The sequence below is a fragment of the Mastomys coucha genome, unplaced genomic scaffold, assembly GCF_008632895.1.
Source record: "Mastomys coucha isolate ucsf_1 unplaced genomic scaffold, UCSF_Mcou_1 pScaffold13, whole genome shotgun sequence".
NCBI classification, from domain to species: Eukaryota; Metazoa; Chordata; class Mammalia; order Rodentia; family Muridae; genus Mastomys; species Mastomys coucha.
Genome location: NW_022196895.1, coordinates 13406325 through 13425028, shown reverse-complemented (window position 1 = coordinate 13425028; position 18704 = coordinate 13406325). Strand labels below are relative to the sequence as shown.

The following is an 18704-nucleotide window of genomic DNA, read 5'->3' as shown; positions in this document are numbered from 1 at the left end:
CCCGCTCGCCCGCCCTTCTCCCCGCCCCCTCCCCAGCTCCTTGATCTCTCGTCTGTTTTATTACTCCTGGTGCGAGTCCGGCGGACTCCGAGGCCCGCTATTTGTTCCCAGCTCGCTCTCATTGGCGGGGAGCGCAGAGCAGCGGAGAAGGGGGTGGGGAGGGGAGGGGAAGGGAAGGGGTGGCCACTGCCCGGAGCCGTCTCCGCGCTGCTGCTGTTGGTGCCGCTGCCGCTGCCTCTGCCTCTGCCGCCGCCGCCGCCGCCGCCTCCGGCTCCTCGCTCGGCCCCTCTCCGCCTCCATGTGCCGGATAGCGGGAGCGCCGCGGACCCTGCTGCCGCTTCTGGCGGCCTTGCTTCAGGTAAGCGGAGGTCCCGGGTGGGTCGGGCTGCGAGCGGGGTGGGGCGTGCGGCGCCGGGTCCCTTTGTTCCCCGCGCCGCTGCGGGGCCGGGCCGAGCACCCAGGAAGGGAGGTGCCACACCGCGCGGCCGAGAAACTGCACGGGCATGAAGCTCGGGCCGGACTCCCGGGCCAGGCTCCCTGGCCAGCTGCTCTACCGCGCCTTCTTCGGCGAACCTCGGTCACAGGGTCTCCTTGGCTTCGCCTTTGGGTCAAGGCGAGCTCGAGGGATGTCCCCAAGCAGCAGAAGGATGAGGCAGGAGAACTCCTAGGTTTTGTAGTTTTCTGTGCTTTTCGCTCCCTCATAGTGTACTTTGATCGGATTTTTTTGTTTGTTTGTTTTGTTTTCTTTTTTTTTTCTTTCAGGGAGGGGTCGCGAGTTTGTACTAGGAATTCTCACTCTGGTGTCTTAGTTACAGGACTTGCCTCCACCCCACCCCGCTCCAGTACCCGCGCGCCTCCTGGTGCGCAGGGGCGCCTGTGTCCTATTGTCTTCATCCCAGCTCAGAGTTGCCTTCTGGCCTTTGGATTCTCCTACCCTGGCAATATTCTGTGTTGATCCCACTTGGAAAGCGAGTCTGGTCCCCTGCCACAAAGAGCGTTGGCCGGCAGGCACTTCAGCACGCTTGTGGCCCCGGATCTTTGGTACCAGACCTGGCGAGAAGTCCCCATTACTTGGCCAAACACATATGTATATATATTCCTTTCTCTGTACGGTTGCCTCTGCCCTACGAGGGTCCTGGGGACGCAGTTGCCTGGAGCCACCCTCACTTTTCCCACTCTCGGGAGAGCGCCAGCGAGCCTTTTCATTGACTGTACTTAGGGGCTTGGCGGCGGCTGGAAGCACCTGCTCCACGCAGGTCCCGAGTTCTCTTGCCACTCCGCGACGCGGGACCCCAGCCCAACTTTCCCGAGTCTTCCCGGCTAAGGATGTTCCTACCCTAGTCCGGGTCTTCTGCAAGTCCCCTGGCCACACCACACGGCTTTGGAAGCAACCCTTGCTCTGGGCGGGGTCTAAGCAGGGGTCCCAAGTCTGTTGCCACGTGCGGTAGGGTCCGGTGGAGGCTGCGAGAGAGGGGTGTGTCCGCCCTTGCTGCGTGGCAAGGAAGCCGGCCTCGGAGTCCCGTGCGCACCCCAATCCAGAGGAGAGGGTGGCCAGCAGGATGGTAGCCCCAAGTGCGGGCGAGGCTCGGAAGTGCCACCCCGCGGGCAGTGGGAGCGAAAAATGGGCACAGATGGTGCTGTTCACTCCTATCTCGAGTCAGGGCCTGGGCACCCGGGCCGCGGGACTGGAGAGTGCTGCGGTCACCGAGGCGGGACAGGGCCGGCGTGGCGTCTCTTTCTCTAGCTGCCTTCTAGAGGGGTGTGGGCCGCGCCCGCTTCGAGCCCTGTCCATGGTGCGCGGTGCTGCAGAGTGTGGCCCTGCCCTGCTCGCCTCGCTGCTCCCGGAGTCTTGCTCTCCCCAACGCCCACTCCTAGGCCTCTCGGGTCCTCTGGTTCCCTTCCCCTTTCTTGGATTTCTCCTTTTGTTCTTCTTCTGCTGGTCTTTCTCTCCCCCTTCCCCCACTCGCCAGTTCTCCACCCTCCCCCAAGGCTTTCCTGACTCTGGGATTTCAGAACTATTAGACAAGACATTTTTGGCCTCTGCAGTTTTGGAGAGTGGATGGAATTCTTTCTAACTTGGAGGAGACCTGCCAGTCACTTGCTAACAAAAGTACCTCCTGTTATAAAACCGCCCTTTATTCTCCCAGCACACACTCCTCATTCCTTCACCTCCTGTCACTTCATTTATTGTCTCTTCTTTTTAAAATGGGCTTTTTGAAAGAGGTTAGACCGCAGGGGAAGAAGGAAAAGAGTTCTGTTTCCAGTGTTTGAAGTTAAGGGGAAGACAAACTTAAGAAACCTTGTGTATATTGTATCTTCTTTCTCCCTTTTTAACAAAGAGACATCATAAATCAAAAGAGCTCACTTTTCAAAGCAGGATTTTTATACATCGCTGAATGACTTTGCTTCAATACCAGCTATAGATGATTATTTTGTTAATAACTCTTTAATATAAATGTAATTTCTAATCGAATATTGATCAGTGAAGTTGGGGCATGTGTTGGTCATTAATGCATGGAGAATCTTTTTCTCTTCACTCCTCTGTCTTGTCTGGTGTGAATTTTGGATGCCTTTTTTTTCTTTAGGTATTAAAATACCGTTTATAAACATTAGACATTAGCTTAATATTTCCAGCGCATGTTCTTTCGCATCGCTTTTGTGCTGATGCCGACATTGATAAGCCATCGTGAAAAGGGAGGTTATAACTTTACCGGTGGAGTATGCAACCGCCTTACACTCCGCTAGTGCAGTCACACTGGGGGGATTTTTGAAAGGTCATTAGAGGCAGGCATTCCAGTTTTGCCTCACGGGCGATAGGGTTGAGTGCACCATGCGGACTGTACAACTGAGACTAGCAGTGACTTTGAGCTAAAGGTCTGCTTTGCACTCCAGAACAACAAAGATCTATCTGCAAGGTGAACGTGGTTCCTCTGCAGTCATCTGCTATTAAAAGTCTCTAGTTGCTTTTTTTCCCCCTTTCCAGTGCAGACTAAGCAGCAAGGGTTTTAGAACAGAGAATGGACAGGCTCTTAGTGTAAATACAGAGGAACCTTATCTTTTCAGACCAGTTCCATAGCAATGATTGTTGAGAGGACTCTAACCCTTTGGTTCCTTACAGAACAGTCTGTGTCCCATGCTTCTCCTGCCCGGGTTTTATTTAGTTATGCTTCTATCTAGATTTATATAATTCTGATTAATTTTACATAACAAGATAGTCACCTTCCAAGATTTCCTTTTCTCCTTCATTATAATTGAAAGTGTCAGCATTGTCTTTTTACATGAAATGAAACAGAATTTGAACATGAAGCTTCAGTGGTTGAGGGTAAAGCATTATGCCACAAAGTTATGATTAGCATCCTTTGTAAAGTATGTAAGCAGCTTTCAAACCATTACATAGACTTATTGTTGGGGGGGAAAGTCAATTTTACTGTTATTACCAACCCAGTAATTAATAGATTAGGAACCTGTTTTGTTTTTCTAGTTCACAATTTAATTGCACAGCCTGTTGTTCTAATTTAAATACACTTGATTGCATTATGTAGAATCAAGGCCAGTACCTTAATGTTGAGGAACAGAAGCCTAGAATCTTAGTTTGACCCCATGTGGTTTCAACCCTGGATGAAGATTTTTGAAAGAACTGCATGCAATCTGAATATTTCTCATCTACCTCTTAGGTACTGATTTCGCAAAGGTTATTATTCAGCACTTAAAACACATAAAAACTAAGCTTTGTTTCAGGAAGTGGGAAGTCCAGGATTCAATGATGACTTTATGTATAAAAAGGATTTCTCCTCAGTGTTTGGTTTTTAATGTGCCCTGGTAGGTTAAGTTCTTGTGAAAGTAAAACTCAGCGTAGTTTGTATTCATGTTCAACTTTGCTCATTGGGTATAACTGCCTTCCTTTGCCTTTTCCGGTGGCACCTCAGGTCCACCAAGAGGTGGTCCCTTCCAAATGTACTGGGAGTGATTTGAAGAAAGACTATTTCCCTCTCCTAAAATATTTTTGGCCATAGTTTTAAAAAGACACATGACACACCTTTAGGCCTCAGTTTCAAGCTCAGATTACACACAGAGAGTATGATGTTTGCCTTGAATACCTTTGTGAAAGTCTGCTATGACCTTCCAAAAGTTCAAGAGGAAATGATTTTTCATAAGTTTTTATTTTTACAAAATCTTCCTGGAACACATTATATTGGTGACAGTATATTATACTAAACTGTCCTTGTTTTTTTTTATTAAAAATTTGCAATTCATAAATCTGTTGTGCCTCATTAAGGTTTGGGGTTATTAATCGTGGAATGTGGAGACTTAAAGCAACATTTAATCTCATTTTAAAATGCTGCTGCTGCTTTTTCCTAACAGTAAGAGACTCCAGTCCCTCCCTGTTCTCAGTGGGAGCTTCTCAAGTTAGAAGAGTGATTTTAAGGGAAAATCAGAGCTGTTACTTAAGAAGTGGAGTGTTTATGTATACACTTCACAATTTTACCCAAGTTAACATTATTCAAATTTGTTCTTTTGGCTCAAATACAAAAAGTAATCAAGTTTAAGAACTGCTCAGATTTGGCAGGGAATTTTATCAACCATTTAAAAATATGATAGATTTGGAATTTGGATTTGTTTGAATAAGTATTTTATATCTGCCATCAGAACATCTAGAACCTAAGTATTTTCCAAGTAAAGAACTATGAGTTGAAGTATAATTTGCACCAAGTTATCATCTGTAACGTGTTTTCCTACTAGAACTTTGCTTTTGCTTTAAGTTTTTGGAAGATTATTATCTGTTCATTTGAACAAAGCCAGAGCATTCTATCAACTAATTAATAATGTACATTTTAACTAACCAGAGTCTTACTGGGGAAGAGGTATGCATAGATTAATATTCTGATAAGAGTTATATCCTATAATACAAGATTGATGGCTTTAAAGGAGGTGGAAAAGGTGAATTCGGAAACTAAATGAGATCTTTTGAAAGATATGGGTTTTTAATGATAACTTATATTTTAACAGAGTTTCTAAAGAGAAAATTTAAATTAGATATAAATCCTTTTCGTTTCTTTTTCCTTTTTTTGTTTTTAAAGTTGAGGAGTTTCTTTAGTCTTTTTAGGGATTTTTTTTAACATACATTTATTTACCTATCATTTATTTATTTGTTTGCATTGGTATTTTGCCTGCATAGGTGTCTTTGTGAGGGTGTCAAATCTCTGGAAACTGGAGCTACAGAAAGTTGTGAGCTTTCATATGAGTGCTGGGAATCGAACCTGGTCCTCTGGAAGAACCGCCAGTGCTCTTAATCACAGAGCCATCTCTTCAGTCCTCCCTGATCAGTTTCTTATTTCTTGACAGTTATTCTTTAGTATTCAGGATACTTTGTCATGTGGTCTTTCAAATGCACATACAACATTCTAAGTCCTTAGTCCTTGGGTTGTGTATGTACATATCCACACATACAGAGATACTGCTATATAACATGTATACATATGTCCACACATATATTCACCACATGTAGAAATCTAATATCTAGAGGGGTATTTTCTTCTGTGTTAAGTGCAGTTTGACATCAAGTGACAGTGAGTAACTGATTTATTACTTTGTATAGATACTTATTTAAAGCATCATGAGAAAGACTGCGCTATGTACACACGGGCTACTCTTGTGTAGTGTCAGAGGCTGGAACATGTGTATAGATCAGGAAGCCTGGGGATCTAATCTGTTACATACAGTCTATTTACTGTAAGCTATCATGGTCTCATTTACCCCAACACTACTATCCTGGTGCTTGCTGGGCTAATTGGTTGCTAAGGACTTTTTACCTAAACACTACTGTCCTGGGCCTGGTTGGGTTAATTGGTTGCTAAGGACTTTTCCACTCCTGTGATTCTTGGAATTGCTTAAAAAAATACTTGAACCATGCTTCATTTTTAATTGTTTTGGAATAACTTTAATTTTAAACCTAACATATAAAAATGTCTGGATACTCAGGGGGGCAGATGGGATTTGTGAAGACTCACTACTAACAGTGGCTCATCCTACAAGATCACTTAGCAGGCATTCATGTTTCATACTCTTGCCTTTTAAACTTGAATATCTTATACTGACTATGCTATTTTCAAGATAGAAGAGAACTATTTATGAGAATGAAATAGACTTAAGGAAAAATATGACTAATATTACAGAGATTACTTTTATGTCCCCATTTGCTGTGAGAGAACGGTTTGCATGAAAACCGTTGAATTGAACTGAGTGATAGCTTCGGCATTAAATACCACCCTTTGACTAGAAAGCCATCAAGGTATTTTTTCAGGTTATTTCTGTATTCAAGATAGACACACAATGTATATGATGCTTGAAGGTAGTTATTGAAGCACTGTTTATTAGAAATGATTATAACTTAGCTCCTCAATATCCCTCAGAAAGTAATAGTTTAATAATTTGTGGTGTAATATACAGACAGACTACAGACAGACTTGAGATTTTCTACTGTGTAGAAGAAAACATTTTAATTTCACATCTTTGGAATTGTTAAAGTAGTCCAAAGACCTAGAATAGCTTGGAGATGCTGTCAAAATAATCAGTGGGGTTGCAGTCTTCTGAGGATCAAGAGGATAGTAAGATGGCATAGGAGAACAGAAAACTAAGCAGGGTGTATGTAAATTGAAGTTGACATAGTAAACTAGTGGTAGAGAATTTAAGCAGAATGAAACAACACACAGTGGGTCCAAAATGGACCCACAGTGGGTCGAGATGATGGAGAGAGCTTGTGCAGGTTAGTTTTTGTCAGTTTGTCACAAATGAGTCTCCTGGGAACACAGCACCCCAGTCATGCAACTGCCTCCATCCAACTGGCCTATGGTCACCTCTGTGAGAGGATTTCTTGATTAATGATTGATGTGGGAAAGAGAACCCAGTCTACTGTGTACAGTGTGACCCTCTGAGCAGGTGGTCCTGGATTGTTCTTACAAAGAGAACTGAGTGCGCCAGGAGGAGCAAGCCAATTGGCAGCATTCTCCATGGCCTCTGCTTCAGTTCCTGCTTCCAGGTTCCTGCCTGGAGATCCTGCTCTGACTTCCCTTATGAGATTGAAGTATAAACCAAATAAGTCCTTTTCTTCCCAGATTGGCTTCGTTCAGTGCTTTATTAGAGCAACAAGGAGAAACTGAACAAGGCTAAATTTCCATAAAACATACATGTTGACCTCATGGTAGGACCGCACTGTGCAGTGTTACTTGTGCCTAGGAAGTTACATTCTCAGGATCCATCGGGATATTTCTTACATTCTCACGACTACTTGAATATTAAGCATTCATCTGTTCTGTTGGAGGAGGTGGATGTTAAAGTGAGGTGGTAATCTGAAGGCATCAGATTCCCTCCAACTGGAATTACTGACACTTGTGGGCCACCCTGTGGGTGCTGGCTATCAAACCAAGGTCCTCTGGAAGAGCAGCTCTGGCTAGGAACCACTGAGCCCTCTACCCAGCTCCCTATGTCCCCCATCAACAGAATTTACCAATATACATACCTATGTGTGCTTGGAAAGAAGAAAAGAAGGACAGAAGTTTGGAGGGATAGATAGAAAAGAAAGAGAGGATACTTATTAGTGTACGTACCTGCTACTGTGTACTGAAGCTATTAGTTTAACACTGTCCTGTGTGAAGCTTTAAAATGATTATTAGACTGTTTAAACCACACATTCCTCATGTTCCCCATCTTCCCCATTCCCCTCTCCTCTCCTCATAAGTTCTGTAGTGTTTTGATGAATTAAGAAATCATTTCTAAGAGAAAGTAAGTTGAAAGTTTTATACTTTGAAATATAATTCCAGAAATTTTGGAACAAGCGTTGTCGACCAAGGATTTCTTTTCATCATTAAGCTAAATTTTGATACTTTTCCAGCTTCCTTCTGTTGCCTGAGTTTTGTACATGTTTACTTTTTTTTTATTGTGATGGGAGTTGGTTACAATGGCCGTTTACTTTTCTCCCACCCAACTTCCAGGTGTTTCATAGTGTCCATTGGACTTTAGAACTGACAGGAAGTTACTCTAGCCAGAGGAGCTCCTGGACCATAGAAAAACAGTGACACTTGCGTGTTTGTAATCAATTTGATTTTTTTAAAATTCACATAATACCAAATAGTATATTTAAAATTGTTAAAGTTTAGAAATGTTTATTTCAGATCTCTGGGAAAATTGTGTGAAATATTTATGTAGCCCTGCAGGATAGGTGATATTATTCTGCTTTTAGAGGTAAACTCAGGCAAGAATGAGCATTTTTCAGAACCCGAATTAAAACTATGTCTATTTATTGAAGAAGGCTGAATGTGACTCAGGCTGGGCCCCTTTTTACCTAATACTGAGAATGAATATCACATTAGAGCATTTCAGTTCTAATGTATGGGATTGTTTCTTTTCCTATAATTAATTCATTAAAGTGTACATGGGTGAGCGCATGTGCGAGTGTGTTAGTGCCTATATTTGGGGGGTAGGCAGGCAGGGACCACATGGGTATAACCCGTTGTGCAGGTGTGTACCAAAGCATGCAGATATGCATGGAGGCTGGAGGGCCATATCAGCTATTTGCTTCAGGGATTCTCCACTGTATTATTAATTTTTTGGGTAAAGAATTACCATTAATGGCTGACTTAGCTAGTCTGCCTGGCCTCCAAGCCCCAAGGCCACCATGACTCCCTCTACAAACCTAGGATTGTATGGGTCCAGCACATGATCTTCTTGGGGTTCTGGGGACATCCAACACAGCTCTTCTTATTTGAATGGCAAGCATTTATTGACTGAGTCGTCTTCCCATTTTATACTCTCTCTATTTAGTCTTAGCCTTAAATATTTTGCTCTTCTTTGGCATTTGAAGCCAAAATGTGATGCTTAATTAAGATTTTCCTTCTTTTTATATATCGTTTCCTGTAGTAAAAAGAAATCTTAGCCAAGTGTCTCATCAGTTATAAGGATTTTTTCAGATTGTTGCTATTCAACAAATAGATGTTAACAAATACATAAAACATGTTTTTGAGCCAAACTGGGAACTTAACATAATTTTGCAATGCCTGGAGATGGACATCTTTTGGAACTGTCTTTCCCCCATATTTTTCCATTGTGATCTTAAATCCAAGATATGCCATCACCTAAATTTTGAGATTGTTTTCACTCTAATGGATCACTTTCCATGCATGAATATTTTTAATTACTTTTGTCTCTCACAAAATGAAGTTATTTGGAAACCTGTAAGACACACACACAAATCTCAACAGTGTGACTCAGACAAGTTCCTGAGCATTGTATAAAGAATATGCTGTTTTCTGTTGAGAACACCTATAAATATTTTACGTGTAACATGGCCCCTTGTGCGTAAATGGATACACCTAACTTGTCTCTGTTTAATTAATTGATTAATTAATTAATTAATTAATTAATTGGCTTTCCGAGACAGGGTTCTCTGTAGCCCTGGCTGTCCTGGAACTCACTCTGTAGACCAGGATGGCCTCAAATTCAGAAATCCGCCTGCTTCTGCCTCCCAAGTGCTGGGATTAAAGGCGTGCACCATCACTGCCTGGCCAAATTTTTTTTTTTTTTTTTTACTTGTTGGTGGGAAGGTATTAAAGGATACCTGAGATACATGACTAAAAAGCCATTAATTTTATTAAGTACAAAAAGAAAGTTATCCATTACTAAATATAAATATTTAACTGACTATGACCTTGGCAATTGTTTCTGCTTCATGTTGGCTTAACTGATTGACATAAAAACCTTATGTTCATTTTTGATTGTTTTCTGGGCCAGGAAATAAAGAAAAGTGTACTTTGTGCAGCAAAATACTGGCCTGTGCTAGTCCCTGTGGCTCTGCTGTAGAAGGGGCTTGATGCCAGCGTTAACAGATTACCTTTTGATAGTGATAGCATGCTTCCTTATATGGTGTAGAATTTGGAGTTCAGATGGCTTTCTGAACACACACACACACACACTTATATACATGTACACTCTGCTAAATCAGCGGTCCTCCACCTTCCTAGTGCTGTGACCCTTCACTACATGTGGCGACCCCAAAGGTATTTGTGCCGTGGATCCCGGATGGAGACACAGTACCCTAGTAGCTGCAGTTGTGCTAATGGTAGCACTGTAGCAGCCCCTCCAGTTCTGACAGTCGCCCAGTGGCAGCTCTCTGCTAGATGAGTACAGTGTAGATGCTCTTAACTTTTCCTTGTACCTTTTTTAGAGTATGCCGTTCTGCTCTCTTTTGTCTGTTATCTCAGACTCAGTCATGGCCCAAGCCATCCATGTATTTTTATTATTTACATTTATAGCAGCCACAGAAGTACAAAAGACTCACAGAAATAGCTACAGAAATAGGTTAAGGATGGTAAAAATGGATCGTGGACAGCAGATTGCTGTGAAAGAGCATTTGACCTTTGTGGTGTCCGGCCACCAAACACCTTTTGTGGATCTACCATTTGGATCTCTGTGTCTGTCATCCTGGCTGCAGTGGAATACTGTGACTTAGCGTTTCTACTCGGCTCTTCTTGAAAGGAATCTAGAACCAAAGAACTAGCCTTCTGAGCACAGCATTTCCTGCAGAAGCAGATCCTAATCTTTTTAGTGATGGTTCTTAATATCTTCTCCAAGCTCACCAGTGACCCACTTTCCACAAGGCCCTCTGCCCAGTTTTCATGTTCATTTTTAATTTGAAAAAAAAAAAAAGCTTAAACAGAGTGCTTTGTTGCGCCCTACACTGTTCCTTTTCAGCTCTCCAGAGTGTAGTTGGCTGGACTTTACCCTCTGGTGTTTATGTAACTGTGTTTAAAGAGTTGAGTTGATGATGAACACGGCACCACCCCCAACCCCACACCCCTTCCCACCTGTCCTCCCTTCTTCTAGCCTGGATACTCGCTGAGACCTCATGGTCTGCAGGTGACTACACACTTATGTCTCTTTTGTTTGGTTGGTTTGAGTCAGGAGGGAAACTAAATTTAATTTTCCTCTTACAGGTGCAGACTTGAATTTGACTGTGTAAGTGTAACTGTGTGTGCAGGTGTGCCTGTGTATGGCGCCCAGAGGGCAACCTTGGCTGCCATTACGCAGGTGTTGTGTATCTCAGTTTTTGAGACATTGACCTTCAGCTGATGAAGTGTTCAGAAGCTGGCCAGAGAATCTCAGGGACCTGCCTGTCTTCTCATCCCAACCCCCTCCCCCGCATTTCATATACCCAGCTTTTGTAACTAAGTTCTGGAAAACAGATGTAGGCCCCTATACTTACTCAGCAAACACTTTAATTGACACTGAGCTATCTTCCCAGCCCTGTACTTTATTTTATTGTATTAAAAAGATTGTGCTCAGCCGGTGGGTAGTGGTATATGCCTTTAATCTCAGGGCTTGGGAAGCAGAGGCAGGCAGAGTTCCACAGCAGTCTGGGATACACAGAGAAGTCTGTCTCAAGAAAACAAAAATAAACAACAACCCCACCAAAAAAATAGCTCCCTGAAAAGTGCTCTTTTAACTAAAAAAGTAATTATTCATATAGAGTGTACTTTTCTGTCTTCTCTGGTAGGTAAATAAGAACTTTGCAGAAAGATTGGCATAACCATTGGTTTGATTTACTATTAATCTCCATGTAGATGAAGCTATGATTGGATTTATGAATTTTTTTGTTTAGAAGCCTTCTTGATGGATCTGTATTTTAAAGAGGGCAGTGGCATATTTAAATATAAGTACAATGGATCACTCAACAGATTGCTTATAGAATTTTAGGTGGAAAATAATGGCATTTTGGAAAATGGTGAGTTTGTGTTTAGTGATTTATTTGCATTGATAATGAATATTTTCAAAGTTCAATTTCTTATCTTCCTAAAACTTGGCACTTTGTAATTAAAATATATACACATATAAATATGTATATCTTTGGCTGATGTGTCAAGATATGCAGTGACAACTCTGTCAATATCGCAATATCTTACTAAGCCAGAGCTTATATTCAAGTGCAATGTGAAGTAATGTGACTCGTGCTATTTCTCCAAGATTTACATATACATTCACATATACATACACACACACACACACACACACATATATATATATATATATATCATTCATAAAGCAAACATATGCATTATAATATATTTCTCTTTGCTTTTTGAACCCTCTGGATAGAAATGCCTCCTTTATTAAATATAACCCTGTACTGAGTTAGTAGCTTTGAGTGGTGTTGTGGTTAGTGGTTAAAGAATGGCCACTCTACATAAGCAACTGGAGCAACTACAGTTCATCTGTGGCTCCATTACCGAAGGGAGAGGCACCTTGTTCCAACCCCAGGACTTCTGTCCTTAGCCCATAAAGGAGGGTGGGACCTGATGAGCCTTTCCCACTTACTTGAAGAAATGTTGAAAAGGCAAATCTCTGCGGGTAACCATAGTGACAGACAGTAAGTGAGCACAGAGCACCCTCACATCCAGGAGACACTTTCTCAGCACTCCTCCTTCCTCTCTGCCTTTCAGATTCTTCCCTCAGCCTTGCCCCTTTGGTACTGTCCTGTAAGCTTTGGTGAAGAGAGGGATGTGGGACAGATGTCACCTTTAAGGCCTAGCACTCCAAGTCACTTGTTTTGTGAAGTTTGACTAGTTTTGAGTCTGGCATTATTCATGCAAAAAAAAAAAAAAAGAAAGAAAAAAGAAAATTTTCTGAGGAGGGCTCAAGACGGAGCTGATAGTGGCTAAAGGTAAGTATTTAAGGAATTTTGATATCATGTCTGTTTAGCAAAACAATAATAGTAGGCTCTGCCAGAGGGAGGTCTTTCTAGCCTTGAGTTACTGGCCAGGTTTACAGAACTAGGCCTGAGTTCTCTTACAAATCGAGCCTTCAATCCAGCCAGAAAGCTGTCGGTTTCCCCCACTGCTGCAGCACCAGTGGTCATCACAGCGTGCCAGGATGGTCATCCTTTTTAGCTGGAAGGTTTCACAGTTGGATAGGCTACCAGTGAGGTCTCTTCTTCCTCCAGCAGCCTGCACAGTGCCTTGCAGTACAATGAAAGTTGGCCAGCAGAGAGAGAGCTTTGGGTCATTTCTAGCTCTCTTTCTCCATCTGTAACCACAGTAGACTCTGTGGCCTCAGCAATGGGATTAAACTTAACCATCAAATTCAAGTTAGCAGCAAAGACCATTTACAGTGGACTGCATTGTTTGGGAACCTCTAAGATTTCCCTGATCAACTACTCAGAGGGATACATCCATGTCCGATACTGCGGTTGCTATTTAATAACCTACATCCTCTAGGACATGCATTATTAGTCCTATAGACGGTACTTATATCCAAGCTCATTGTTTTGAATTTTCATATAAGGGCATAGATCTTCATGCTGCTTTTCATATTCTCAGTGCCCTCTTTTCTGCCCTTCCCATTCCTTTTCCTAGCTATATTGCCCCTGCCCCCACCCACGCTGTTATTCTCCTTACTGCCTTCATGCCTGCATTCTACTATTCTGCCTTTCATAAATCCAGTCTTCCTTCTCCTTGGCCCCCTTAATAGTTTTCTGGCTTCTATAGATATTCCAGGTTAAACACACAAGTGTAAAGACTTGAATCTATATCCTACATTTGAAAGAAAACAAACAACCTTAATTAAACTACCACACACACACACACACACACTGAGGGGGAGAACATAAAAGTAAGAAGGAGACCTTTGAAAAGAAGAAAAGTTACAGTAGGAAAAGAAGGGTGATACAAAGCAATGGGAAGTGAAAAGGAATAAACTAGATCACATACATGTATAAAACTGACAAAGAATAGCAGGAACAAGTATATAAAATATTTGTCAGTGTGGAGTTGCTGGTCAGTCTGCATTGGTGCCCTAGCTCTGACACCTCGTGTAGAGTGGGAATGTGGTTTGTTGCTATGTCCATGTGTAAAGTAGGGGTAATGAATCCTATTTGTCATGAGGTTGCTATGAAGAATGTATGTGTGTATAAAGAAAGTGCTGTCATGTAGTGAGTACAAATTTAGATCCATGGCTGAAGATTCTGTGACCTAGTCACAAAATTACAACATTTTATATAATTATGTTATATAATTATAACAACATCATTATGCTATACAAACAAAATTAGTCAAGAGGAAAGGTAATGATCTGAGTAAGTTGAACATTTAATCTGTACATGGCTTTGTTCAGTGCTCAGTATTGTAGCTAGTTAGCTTGTGACAGTGTATGGGTAGCCTCCCTTCAGCACTCCTAAGACTACACTTGGAAACCCAAATTGAAAAGTATATCTCTTAATCATCCTTCCATTCTAACATGTAGACTGATAGACTTCCACCATCATTATAATTAGAGGGGGAATGAGTATAGAGTATGATTCTCTCAGGATCCTCTTGGACACCACACGTGATCAGACAGGGGCCATTCTGTGGTTTTTGACCATTTCTTCCTTTTCTCATTTACTGTTTTAAAGTCCCGTAATAGATACATACACATAGCTGTAGATGCATGTGTTGGTTTGCAATGAGACCTACTCAGCTTCTGAATACTTTTAACATGAGAACCCAGCCGGGGAGATGATGAATGTCATATGATGGTGTTGCTTAATATTAGCACTGTTCCTGCAAAGAGGAAGATCCATTGCTCTGATGATAATGATCTGGCCATCATTTTTTTGACAATTAGCTATAGCATATCTTGCTGTAACTTTAAGTGTTATCATGTCATAATTGTACCTTATTATTTCCCAGTAGTTCCTATATATCATCCAGCCACTACTCTAAGAAATTGTATTAAAATACTATATTAATTCATTGAATTCTCAAAGGCATACACCTACTGTATAGTACAACACCAATACATGATGGTTCCAGTGCTTCTTTTACCATGAGAAGGGGCTTGAATCCTATGCAAGCAGCCCGATGTAGTGTTTTGAATTCCTGAGTTTGATATATATGAAACCCAGGAAAAAAACATGAAAAGTCACTGACACCTAATTTTTAATTAACTTGAAGATCATCTTTTCTAAAAGTATTTTTTTTCTAGAGGGTATGGTGCAATGAAGGAGAGAGTATAATAAGTACTACATATAGACTTTATATCCTATGTGTTTGTGTGGGGGTGTGGGGGTGCTGGCTTCCAGGACATGCGTGTGAGACGTCAGAGAACCCCACTTGGGAGAGTAGGCTCTCTTTCATCAGGTGGGTTCAGATGATCCAACTGAAGAACATAAACTTGGTAGCAAGTGTCGTTTTCTCCTGAGCTATTTTGCCGGCCTTACTTTAAAAAAAACAAAAAAACAAAAAGTGTATCGCTATGTCAGTATAAGTACTAGGCAAGCTTGGGAAGAATAGCTTCAATATTCCTCAGAATTTTGGACCCATCCCTTTCTCTCTTCCTAATATAAAACTCATCTCTGTGTTTCTAATATTTATTCCTTGTTTTCTGTTATAACCACATCCTCTATAATTCTTAAATGTGGAGACGTGGCTTTTATAAATTGCATACATTGTTCAGTGTATATATGTACCATGCACATATCTATGTGTTGTGCTTTCATTCGTGATTTAGTTTTCTGCTTATTATGTTAGCGAGATTCATTCTGTTGAGTTTTGTAGCTATAATTTGTTCATTTTCACTAATGTAGATCATTGCATGCTATGAATGTGGTACAATTTACTTATTTGATTTGTTGTTGATGGACCGGAGTGTGACGCTTCTGATTTTTTTCACCCCTGTCAACACTCTTTTCCATGCCACCTGGGCATGAATGCCAAAGATACCCCCAGGACTGTGTTTTCTAAATTTTAGCTTACGTAAGAATCACTGGAAAGCTTGCTAAAAACAAACCCCATTGCAAGCTTCAGATTCAGTAAGTCCTCAGCAGACCCTGAGAATGTGTATGCCTAGGAATTTTAACAGCGAATGCACGAATTTCCAGATGGGTCCACCAGGCAATATACACACATTTCCCCCATTTTTTTAAAGTCCAACTTTAACATTTAGAAATATGATAGCTTGGGTATTAGTAACTCCTTTTGATATAAATTTGAGTGTTCCTCGATACAGTTGAGTTTGAGAGTGTTTTGCAATGAAGGATAAAGTTCAAAATCTCCCCGTCATTTGGCCTTGTTGCTTGTCACCTCAGGCTCATAAAATAAAGCACATAAAGAAAATGTGCTTGGGTCTCTTTTAAAATGGAGTCACTGGTTAAATATAATATTTGCAGAGTACTTACTGTGTGCTGGATGAAGGCCTTTACCTGCATTGTTTCATGAAGTCCTTGTATCAGTTCCCTGAAACCAGTAAGTATTACTATCCGTAGCTATCTTCCCAGCTTCAAACAGAGCCTGGCTTAACTGTTGCTCCTGAAGGCTCAGGGGCTTGAATGGAGTTGTGGCTCCTAGGTAACACTTCAGGAGTTCACAGGACCATAAGGCAACACACCTGACTCAGTGGGATCAAGGGAAGACTCTTGTGAACTTTGGAGACTTACCTCCTGGAGGGGGATTTGAACTTTCAAGTGAGGACTTAAGGGATTTCGTTTTTTAAGGCACAGATTTTGGTCTTTTAAACAGAAAGACCTAAAAGACTGGGGCCGACATAGGATAGATGACTTTTGAAGTAGATATTTGTTACTAGTCAAGTTGCTCTTGGTGATTTCTTAAATGTTAGTTTTGGATGAGGGAGTTGGCTGTTATTTTCTGTAAATTGTTGATTTGTTGTTGTTTTTTGTTTGTTTTTCCTGATATACTAGCCTGGGTTCAAACTGAAGTCCCATGGTAGCCTGGGGAGGGGTAATGCTTTCTCTTCCTAGTTCTTGATTCCCCCAAGAAATTGCGTAGTCCTGACTGTCTGGTCTCTAGTCTTCAACCTCATACTACCACGTGACTGACCACATGACTGACCATGTGACTGGCCTGGCTGGTGAAATGGTGATTTCATTTGGTCTGATTCCACCTACTCCCACTGACAGTGCTGGGATTGAACTCTGCCCTCTCTACACTGCATTACATCCTTAACCAAAACATTGACCTGTAGGTGTTTACCCTTGATCTTTGCCCACTTGGCAAGATTGAAAGTGTGTCTGTAGATGATTCAGTTGTCCTTGGGAGGACCTAAAAAATACTTTTCATCCATCTAAAGCCAAATAAGACAAAGGAATCATCAGTTGAAGAAACATGATACAATTTTTTATTATTGATAAAAACTGGGTTGGGGAAAGCGGCTTATATGTTTCAAATTAGTTATTTATCTGCTTCCATCTTTGACAGGATGTCCTGCACACTGGGTGATTTAGCCCTGTAAGCTCAGCAGGACAATGGTATTGGCTCTGACTAACTATAGGCTTCTCCTCACAGAAAAGAGCTGACTGGAAGCTGGAATTTGTGTGTCCAGTTAATTAATCCAAACTTGCCAGGGAAGTACAGAGAGCCCACAAATGTTATTGCTGGCAAAACTCCACTCAATGAAAGTAGGAAATCCAGGTTCTATGCAAATGGTCTCAGAGTATGCATTGGCCATTGAGCACATGTTCTTAACCATCTTGTATGTGTTCAGCCAGAAATACAGGGAAGCCCTGGGGGAAATAGACATCAGTCAGTAGGCTCTTTCCTCCAGCTCCATTATGTCTCCGCAAGTCTAGAGTTTCACATCTTAGAGTCCCAAGTGGGGTGTGTGAGATGATTAATGCAATCATCTTAGCAGGCTACAGAAAGCAGAGGAAGCCCTGATCCTGGAAGACTTATGCTAGGCAGAACTGTTCCCTAGAGCCAGTCTTTGTATTTCAAAGGCCACAACAGTAAATTTTGTGATGTGTGGGGGATGCCTGTGAGTGGGCTGAGAAGAAGGTTCAGTTCAGTTTGGGCTTTTCTTTATGGATGTGAGGCTCTCTGAACTTCTGATCTGTACTCCACATCCCTTGAACTAGAGAGTTCATAGGTGGAAATATAGACTATGCCATAGAACATACTAGATAAGAAAGAAAGACCATTGTAAAGTGGGCCACTGGAGAATCAGAACCATAGGTGAAGGTACTTGAATATCAAATGTCAGTGTTCTGAAGAAAAACCCAGTATGCATGGGTGACTCCCTCCTCTCCCCCTTTAGGTGGCACAGTTGCTGAACTTAACCTCCCAGTGGACACCTTTCCCAGTGGAGTTTGACTTCATAGCCAGTACAGTCAAAGGCCCATTCCCTTTGGGTTTCTGGATTGTGGCAGCTAGTGCTGGCACCAGTCTGGGCTCAGCTTGGTGGTGAACAGGCTGCCCAGGGATCAGGGATCCACTGCTTCCTGCCACAAAGGTCCCCTCCCCCGACTACGACACTAATGGTATTTCCTTGGCCAAGGCAGGCCACCTGCGAGAGTAGATTTCTTTCTTGTTTGTAAAGGGTCATCCTGATCATATGGTTGGGGCTGACCCTTGGCTTTCCGCTAAGCCTTTAGAATCCAGGCTGTGCCCTCTATGCCTGAGTGTGGAGAGGAATTTGAGGCTAAGATGGCCAATTCTTTGCAGCTTTCATTGGATTGTCATGAATAATTTAAAGTGAGATCTTTGCTAGGACTCTTGAGGTCACTGTCATTTAAAAATCACAAATATTGTACTCTTGCTAGTCTTTAAGCAGAAGATATTAAAATAATATCTATCTACCTTCCTCCCTCCCTCCCTCCCTTCCTCCCTCCCCCCTCTCTCCTTCCTTCCCTCCCTCCCTCCCTCCCTCCCTCTCTCCTTCCTTCCCTC

The 18704-nt window shown here is 42.1% G+C and overlaps 1 protein-coding gene across 1 annotated transcript in view; it reads left to right on the top strand.

Moving 5' to 3' along the window:
• Window positions 1-6: 6 nt before the first annotated feature.
• The window catches only part of Cdh2 (cadherin 2), a 215198-nt gene continuing 196500 nt past the window's right edge, over window positions 7-18704 (top strand). Inside the window, exon 1 of the mRNA XM_031365043.1 lies at window positions 7-358. Within this exon, the coding sequence (XP_031220903.1) occupies window positions 299-358 (60 nt within the window). The 5' untranslated portion in view covers window positions 7-298. The remainder of the gene's footprint in view (window positions 359-18704) is intronic.